Genomic DNA, 10,167 nt, shown 5'->3' on the forward strand with positions numbered 1-10,167 from the left:
TTCTCAAATTTGGAAGCTTCAAGGTCGTCATCTTTCATTATCGGAATTTGGCACAAATCCTATGTATTACACTCGATATATGTCTTCTTCTCCTTCTTGTTCCCCTTTATACCAAGTTCAAATCAAACATCTTATGAGATCTTAATGAGATTTAAAAAAACAAAAAAATTAAATATACACTGTTGATATATGTTAAATAGACAATGGCCGGGAAAAAAAAACGTACCTTAGTAAGTTTTATCGCTTTATTGTTGATATATATTATGCATTTATTAGTATTTTCTGATGAATTCAATGTGTAACATTTTTTTCCTTTACATTATTTTTCCTGAACACGTATCTTGCGGATCTTGTAAAATATTGCTAATTTATTTTTAATAAATAATTATCTTTTCGTATTTTCTTATTTAGATTAGGCATTGATTAATATTCTTACAAATTAAATGCATATATTTTTTTTTAAAACACTATATAACATTGCAAACCACACACACATTTCATGTCACTCTCAAAATCACACTAAACCATGGCGACATCAATATTTTCACTAATAACCCTTCTCTTCGCATCCCAACTTGCCATAGTGCTATCGCATGTGGAATTATTCGAGCCCGCGAAAGTACATATGTTTGTGACGAACAGCTTGGGCACGGGCGCGAATCTCACCGTGCATTGCAAGTCAAAAAACGATGATGTCGGCGTTCAAGTGCTCAAGCCCGGAGGCTTTTTCACGTTCACTTTCCGGCCCAATTACTTTGGCGGGACCCTTTTCTACTGTGGGATGAGCTGGCCGGGAAATTCTCAATGGTTTGACATTTACATCGAGGCTCGAGATATCCTAAAGTGCAACGAGTGTTGTTGGTTTGTCAAGCCTGACGGGCCTTGTCGGTGTCCTTGCAATTCCAAAGCGCCATGCGGCGATGAGAATTGCCTTCCTTGGAATGCATGATTTAGTAATAATAATATCATGATTCATATTTGCGTTGGTATCCATTTTTTTTTCTATCCCTACCATTGATGCTTCTCTTATATTCACCTTTTACCCTTGATATAATAACACTGTATTTGCCGAAGACCCAGCCTATTTGGTCAGTACGACGTGTAGTTTCTCGGAAGTGAGTATAAACGACACTGAGCCTGCGAGGCCGAGTGTGCTTTACACATGCACCGTTGGATCTGATCAAATTTGACAGACCTGCTTCAACCAAGAGCTGCTGAGTGATACAAAAAGAGTCTTCATTATGAGATCTAATCTCTTCTTCTCAATTGCATTTGTGCTCAGCTAGGGTTTAAGCGATGTCTTTGCTCTTCTTCTCTGAATATTCTGAGTGTGTAACTGAGCCCGTTTGGTCGTCTTGATCGTTAATTAGCTCCTTGTGAGAGTTGTGCAATTTGGTTCGTTGTAAACACTGTGAATATTGTATCTGAGAGAAAGAGTGGCTGAGAGAGAAGTGGTTCGAAAGGTGTAATCGAAGAAGAACCGAAGACAGTGCACGAGTTTTCTCCAATCGGAGCTCAACGGGGATTAAGATTCAGATCAACACATGTTGGTTTGAGTCTGAACATCGATAATCCGCCGTGTCTTTAATTTTCTTGTTTTTTGCTTGTGCGTTGTTGTGTGTTAGAATTCGTTGGCAATTAAAGTAAGGGCAAAAGTTCTACATATAATCTGTCATGTGATCCTTTTTTTAATTATCATTATTTAAAAAAAAAGGTAAATAGTCAATTAAGATGTTTGGAATTGCTATATAACCAATATTTCTTAGGTAAATAGTTATAAAGATGACATGGCTTAATAAATGTAAATAATTATTTACTTAAAATTTACGTCTATAAATATATGAAAGTGATTATTTACTTAAAATTTACGAAATGTTTGCTATTTAGTAATGTCAAACTGTAAATGTGACTATTTAAGTAATGAAATACACATAATGCTCCAAATGGCTAGCTGTTTCAAGATTTTATGTTCGGAAGTGGTTGACTTTCCTCCATTTCCATGTCCTCCATATCCATGTCCTCCATATTTGCTGTGTTTGAAATGTTTCACTGTTTAGTTTTGTTTATAACATAAAGGGTTTCGTTTTATCATTAGATGAAATGAAAATACCCATTAGTAGAATATCCAATAACTTAATTTGTATTTGATTATAGCAACACCCTCTCTCTTAATTATTTCCAATTTTATAAATTATATTTCCATTGTATATTCGTTCAAATACTTCGTATGTTGATAATTGATTGATTTAACAAACCAATAAAGAAAATTATACGAATATATATACATCATACACATGATAACTATTTTCTTTAACGCTCTCGTGGCATTACTTATCTTGTTATTATGTATATCACGTTTGAGAAAATTGTATTAAGAAAGTAAAGAGAAGTCTAACCAATACACATTATTCACAAGATTTGTAAACTAGGGAAAACAAAGACACTATTAAGAACTAATGTCTTAACGTTCAATGCTCTGCATAGTTCTATTATTTCCTTGTGTAGATTAAGCATTTGTTAGTATTTTCTTAACAGTCAATGCTTTACATTTTTTTTCTCTAACTAGTATCCCCAATATAAAGCCTTGGTGTTGCGAAAATTCTCGTGCACACGCAAATGCATGTGGTCGCAATAGTAATAAATCGTAAGAACGAGTCGATCCCTCGAGGATTAGCTAAATAAGGAATCCGACAATCACAAGCTAATATAGAACTAAATATAGCTGATGGAATCGTTGTCACAACAATTCATTAACACGTCACAAAATTAAACAAATAGATGCACAAAATTTCTAATGGATAAAGGGAAGGACTATGGTTCACGGGTTCATAAAACGACTTGGATTCGCTGAACTAAGAAAGGAAACAAGCTATTGAGATTCACACTTTTTACTACTCATACTCAATTTAATAGAATTGATAGATCTCTCTCAAGCATCTAACAACCTAAATCGATACCAGAATTTCATCTCTCAATCTCAACTCCTAACAAGCACGGCTAGCATTAAAAACAAGAGTATTTACACGAGTCTAAAAAAACCTAGCTATATCTAGCCTAGGAATGTATTTTAGTAACCCCAAAACAAAAGCACAACAACCTAATCTTTCTCAAGCATTAGAGTTGAACATAAACCAAGCATGAGTTCATGACATTCATACAAGCATTAAACAAAGTTTGGATTAAGTAAAATTAATGAGAACTCAATAACTTAGCAATTCTAATATCATGAATCCTACATCGTAATGAACCCGCTACACCATAGCCCTACATGAGACTAGTTCATATTGATGATTATGACAATAAAAATACTCAAAGATACACAAGAACAACAAATCAAGAGACATCATAAACATATTGAAAACTTGAATTAAAAACAAGTAAGAGTTAGAGAATAGAACACTTGGTTTAGATTGTAGCAATGGTAGAACTCTGCAACTCTCTCATTCTCTTCAAATTTGAGCCACAAAGTATGAACAAAGTCTGGAAAATTTAGGAAAAAATAAAGAAAAAGCTAAGAAAATGAAAAGATGTTCTTGATAGATTCCACAAATCTTCCTCCTTGCATGACTTCTTCTGAAACCATTGGTCTTTTTAAGGTTGAATGGACTTGTTTTCGGAGCAATCTAGACCTTCAAATCGCATCCAATGGCTGAAAATCACTTAAAAAATTGAAGATAACGAAGTCTGACCGCGCGCCACGCGCTTCACCTTGCGCGCTTTTTTTTCGCTTCCGCACGGTTCGCGCGTAAGATTCTGTATCTTTTGATGCAGACTTCCTACTCCGCGCGACGCGTGAAATGGATCTCGCGGCGCGCGGAATTGGAAAAATTGGTTTCTTCGCTTCTTTTCTTTGTTTTCGCTCCGTTTTGACTCCGATTAGCTTATTTTTCCATATCGAGACCCCGAACACTAGTAAAACCCACATAGACCTGAAAATCCATCAAAAATATTCTAGAGATAATTAAAATCCTTGAGTACTCGTTGTTTTAGGCTCGAGAGAATGGAGTATTACGCGTGATTAACGAACCTATCACTTGGAAATCACAAACATTTCTTTGTCACTCTAAAAATCACACAAAACCGTGGCAACGATAGCAACATCACCCAATTCTAGAACCCTAAAAATTTCACTAATAACCCTTCTTTTTGCATCCCAAATTTCCATCGCGCCATCGAGTGGCTCGATTTTCAAGCCTGGGAAAGCGCATGTTTACCTGACAAACACGCTAGGCACGGGGTTGATCTATTGCAATTCGAAAGACAACGATCTCAGCGTTCAAGTGATCAAGCCCGAAAAGTTTTTCACGTTCACTTTCCGACCTCTTGAAAGTCGAAAGACAACGATCTCAACGTCCATTGCACGGCACTATATATGTGATCTGACCTCTTCGATGAAATCGTTCAACACGCGCATATAAATTTATGATCTTAATTTATCTTGCTTGATCCATCAATCGATTTCAAGAACATAGTCTTTCCGAGTAGACCACGACGTAAAGAAAGAGTAGTTTTATTGTTAATTACCATTCAGCTGTTTGACATGATCATGCAACGAACTTGCTTCCAGGTCGGTCATTTTGAATCCACGTACTTTGTGACGTGTTCATGATCTTGAAGGAGGAGAGAGTTGGCATGCCGGGACATGAAAATAAATTTAGTAAAATATATATTGTTTTAAGGAAAAATTGTATAAAATAGTCATTTGAAACTTTTTTATTAACGAAATAGCCAAAGTTTTAACTTTTCAGCAAAATAGTCAGATTTACGTTTTCAAAAGTTTTTTGACAGTCAAGATTAAATTTTTTTATGACTATTATAAGCAATTTATCACTTAAAAAAAATTAATCTTTCTTTAAAAAAAAATCTTGGGTTCAAAAAAAATTTTGAAACCAAATTACTATACATTTTGGTTATTTTACTACATTAAGATAAACCTTGACTATTTTACAAATTCATAACTTTAACTTGGCTATTTAGCTACATCACCCATTGTTTAAAATGAGAAAGTATTAAATTAATTTCTTACATGTTTTCGCTGCTCCATGCATCGTATTTTAAAGTAAAATAACATTATCATCAATGAAGAAATTCGCTATAAGTCATCTGATTCTCTTCTTAATCTCCGGACTTGCCATCTCTAGCGGCTACTTAGAACCTTTAACTCCTTGTTTGAATCTATCGACTAGATTTATTGTACGCTTTGAACGATTCTCTCATCTTCGTTATCGCGGTTTTGACGCAAATCATCATATATATATATATAACTTGATATATTTATTCTTCTTCTTCTTCTTGTTGTTCCCTTTATACCGACTTCACACATCTTATGAGATATCATTAAGATTTAAACCTTTTTAATACTATAAAAAAGAGAAAAAAAAAAGAATAAATATACACTTAAATATTCGTCTCTATAGACAATGCTATTCCTTGTTGATATATATATTATGCATTAATTAGTGTTTTCTTATGAGTTCAATGTATAACTTTTTTTTTCCTGAACATGTATCTTGCGAATTTTGTCAAATAATGCTATAAAAAAAAATAATTATCTTTTAGTATTTCCTTAGTTAGATTAGGCAGTGATTAGTATTCCTTACAAATTCAATGCATATAGTTCAGTATAAAACATTGCAAACCACCCTCACATGTCATGTCACTCTCAAAATCACACTAAACCATGGCAACATCAACAAAATCACCCAATACCAGAAACCTAATTTTTTCACTAATAACCCTTCTCTTCACATCCCAACTCGCCATGGCGCTATCACGTGGGACGATATTCAAGCCCGCGAAAGCGCATATTTACGTGACGAACAGCTTGGGCACGGGAGCGAATCTCACCGTGCATTGCAAGTCGAAAAACGATGATGTCGGCGTTCAAGTGCTCAAGCCCCGAGGCTTTTTCACGTTCAGTTTCCGACCTAATTACTTTGGCGGGACTCTTTTCTTCTGCGGGATGAGCTGGCCGGGGAATTCTCGTTGGTTTGACATTTACGATGAGAGTAGAGATATCAAGAAATGCAACGAGTGTTGTTGGTTTGTCAAGCCCGCGGGTCCTTGTCGGTGTCCTTGCAATTCCAAAGCGCCTTGCGGCCATGAGAATTGCCTTCCTTGGAACTGATAATTTTACGGTCGCTTGGGAACCACATTATATGTTCGAATTTATAATTTCGTAATAATATCATTGATTATTCATATTTGCTTTGCTTCATTTTTTTTCCCAATAGCTACAATTGAATAATTGATGCTTCTCCCATTGTGTGAGTGGGCCAGATTTTTATGTAAACCTTTTACCCTTATTAATATAATAATAGTGTCATGATAACTATTATTGTGTTATATACACACACAAGTGATTTGACTGTTCCGCCATTTCCATATCCCTCCATTTTTGCTGCCATAGTACCGGTGTTTTGATTTGTTTCACTGTTTTTGTTTTAATAATATATAAATGGTCTCGATTTATCACTAGACGAAATGAAATTCTCATGGGTAAAATATCCAATAATTTAATTTCCATTTGATTCTAATTGCATATTCGTTCAAATCCTTCGTATGTTGATAATTGATTCATTGAACAAACCAATGAAGAAAATTATATGGATACATGATAAATAATTGCTTTAACGCTCTCATGATCTTCTAATCTTTGCCAATAATTAACCATATAAAAGTTAATAAATGCTCTTTATTAACAATATTACAACAATACTTATCTAATTGTTATGCTCTGGATCATATTGTGAACTTAATTTAAAATTCTTAGCTAATGAAATAATCACGTGTCATTTTATTATACATCTTAACATGTATTTGAAATATTTTGGCCATATAATGAAAGGGATACACAACCATATTATGACAAACACAGTCATAGCACATTATAATTTAACCATGAAGCTTTGAAGAAGCAGTTGCACAATGTCTCGAACAAAATAGGTGTTGCCAAATAAAGAGAAATTTTATCGCAAGTACTATCATTTTATAATATTTTCTCATTTATCATAAAAATTATAATTTGGACAAAAATACTAGTGAGTCAAATGTGCAAATACTCTTTTGTTATCTCTCTATTTTTTTATTCCTTTCTCTCTTTTCACTTTCTCTCTCGCAGACCATTACCACACTCACCACCACCACCACCAACAACAACAACAACAACAACAACCCTTAAAAAAACTCGAGGACCACTCTCCGTCATAAGTCACGCCTAAAAATAACAGCAGCGATGCCATGAGGCAGAGCTGCTAGGCGAATATGTCGCCGGAGCTACTGAGAGACGTTCTCATGAAGATCGAGGCGCCGGATACGCCTGGCCTCATCGTTAGAACGTCGTCTCTTGTGCGGGAGTCTACCAGAACTGGCGCGAAATTCTCAGAGAATTACCTTCCTTGGAACTGATAATTTTACGGTCGCTTGGGAACCACATTATATGTTCGAATGTTCGAAATTATAATTTGGAGTTATAAGTGGGTTCGGAAGGTGTGGAAGCTTACGCACTTCGCGGAGGTGGTCAATGATTTCCGGGGAGAGGAGGTTATTAGCTTCTTCATCTCCGCTGTGAACGCCGTCGAGGTACGTGATTTTGAGTTCTTTGTTGCCTTGGTGTAAGAAATTTGGAATCATAGGAACCAAGTTTTGGCGGGGAAGACTAGGTGGTCCCCAGAGGAGCTTGTGGAGTGGACCAGAGGTTTCCTAGACTCCTTTAGGAAAGCAAACACCTTCTCCTCTCCGGCGGACAGCGACGCTTGTGACCGGATGTGGTATCCGCCTTCTAGGGACGTGACCTCCATTTGTGTCGACTCAGCCATCGATGATCACTTGGGTAGGTATGGTACCGGGTGTGTGCTGCGCGATAACAAAGGATACGTCATTGCCTCGGTGATTTCTACCCGAAACTTCTGTCTTGCTCCCTCTCTCGTGGAAGCCATGGCTATCATACGGGGGCTGTCCTTGGCGACTAATCTGGGGATAGATCGGGTGGTGATTCAATCGGATTGCCTTGAAGTTGTTCATGCAGTCAAAAGCAGAGTCACACCGGCCACGGAACTTGGAACCATCATGAACGACATCAAGGTATCGCTCTTGAATTTTTCCAGATTTGATGTTGTTTATATCTTCGTAGATCTTGTAACACCACGGCCGACAATTTAGGTCGTTTTGCTCTTAGTTGTCCCTCTTTATGCTATGCGTGAAGTCATTAGAGACCAAATAGTGTGATGTAACCACAGTATTTTTCCGCCATTTAAATGAGGGTTGTTTAATGAAATTTCGCCGTGGTGACGTCCACGTTTCCTAAAAAAAAAACACTATATTAAAACCACAACAAAGTAATATACGGAGCCGAGAAAAATTGCATATAAATTTAAGAATGTCTATTAGCCAACATTTGAGATAGCCACAACTTTGATGTACACTGATGCTTATAAATTTCGATTTGGGTGCTTTAATTTTTCTCACACGCTTTTTGTACATAAAGTTGAAATCGTATAAGTTAAATGTAAATATCATATTGATTAAAATCTGATTTTATTTTTTAGTATGGAGCAGTTATTAAGTAGTTTTTTATGCTAAGCAATTAATTTCAATATCAAAGAAAACTGTTCTTAAATTCTTCTCTCTCTCTTATTAGTTATGTTCATAATACATATTAACGAATATTTACAACTATATTATCATATGATCTGCTGAATATTCGCAATAATACACAAAATTAAATATGTTGATGATTGTTAATATTCGGTAATAGCCTTTAGGATAAAAAAAAAATACTAATGAAACTAAAAAACATTGAAAGAATATCAATAAGGATTTGAAACAAAAAATTAAAAGAACAATCAAACAAAAATAATGACAGAATTTCCTATTCATTAGGTAAAGAAATTATATAATACTACCAAAAAAGATAATCATACCGTTATGAGAATGTGATTAATATTATCTTTGCAACACAAAATAAAGTAAGTTTTACTTTCAGAAATACTGTAAGTTTTATTACTTCCTTGCTTTGTACTATGCATTTACTACTATTTTTTTTTTTATATGAATTCAATTTACAGAAATTTTCTTATCCCAGAACATGCATCCCAAATTAATCTCGTCAAGGTAGTTGTATTATTTCCTTCAGATTACGCATTTATTAGTATTTTCTTAAAAATTCAATGTTTTACGTTTCTTTTTTTTTTCCCTAACCATATGTATCCCCAATATAAAACCTTGCAAATCACATACGCGTTTCTTTGTCACTCTAAAAAATCGCACAAAACCATGGCAATAACAACAACATTACCCAATTCCGAAACCCTGAAATTATCACTAATAACCCTTCTTTTCGTATCCCAACTTGCCATCGCGCTATCGAGTGGGACGATTTTCGAGCGCGCGAAAGCGCATGTTTACGTGACAAACACATTGGGCACGGGCGATGATCTTACCGTCCATTGCAAGTCGAGAGACGATGATCTCGGCGTTCAAGTGATCAAGCCCGGGAAGTTTTACACGTTCACTTTCCGACCCAATTACTTTGGTGGGACTCTTTTCTTCTGCGGGATGAGCTGGCGGGGAAATTTTCATTCGTTTGACATTTACAACGAGAATCGAGATGTCGATATATGCACCGCTTGCTGTTGGAATATAAAGCCTTCCGGTCCTTGTCGCTGTAACTGCAATAACTTATTGCCTTGCGGTAATGAGAATTGCCTGCCTTGGGACTAATTTTTGCTTGCATGCATGCGAACTATATGTTCGATTAGTAATATTTTTGTCTTCTATATTTCGATAATTGATGCTTCTCCGTTGCTTGGAAAGCTAGAGCTTATGTACCCTGTCCCTCTCATTATCATAATAATGTAATAAATTTGTATAATTTTCTTTCAATTTCTGATATCTTTGTTGTTGATTTTTTTATTAACATTTCTGGCATTTTTCGATGAGTTTCGCTATCTTATTCGGAGATACGTAGAAATATGAAAAAACAAGAAATATGATTTTAACAAATTTATACTTCAAGACGGAAAATGCATATGAATATGCTTATTCAAATTTTCGAACCAAAAGAGAGACCAAACAGGAGGGATGAATATATTTGAGAGTTCAAAATGAGGGGAGAAAGAAAAAAAAATGTCTCAAGTATAAAAGGTTGAGTTTTGAAATTATGACATT

General features: G+C 35.3%; 1 protein-coding gene and 1 pseudogene across 1 annotated transcript; both read left to right on the forward strand.

Moving 5' to 3' along the window:
- Positions 1 to 526: 526 nt before the first annotated feature.
- On the forward strand, positions 527 to 949 carry LOC149393962 (S-protein homolog 5-like). Its single transcript, XM_089618225.1, has one exon. The coding sequence runs from the start codon at positions 527 to 529 to the stop codon at positions 947 to 949; it is 423 nt and encodes a 140-aa protein (XP_089474351.1).
- Positions 950 to 9,273: 8,324 nt separating this feature from the next.
- Positions 9,274 to 9,720, forward strand: LOC149393963 (S-protein homolog 5 pseudogene; annotated as a pseudogene).
- Positions 9,721 to 10,167: the final 447 nt, after the last annotated feature.

The sequence above is a fragment of the Urtica dioica genome, chromosome 6 (genome assembly GCF_054948205.1).
Source record: "Urtica dioica subsp. dioica isolate 48M chromosome 6, U.dioica_male_clone48M_v1_H2, whole genome shotgun sequence".
Taxonomy (NCBI): Eukaryota; Viridiplantae; Streptophyta; class Magnoliopsida; order Rosales; family Urticaceae; genus Urtica; species Urtica dioica.

Coding starts and splice junctions, on each gene's coding strand:
- LOC149393962 (XM_089618225.1), top strand. CDS start 527: ATGGCGACATCAATATTTTCACTAATAACCCTTCTCTTCGCATCCCAA.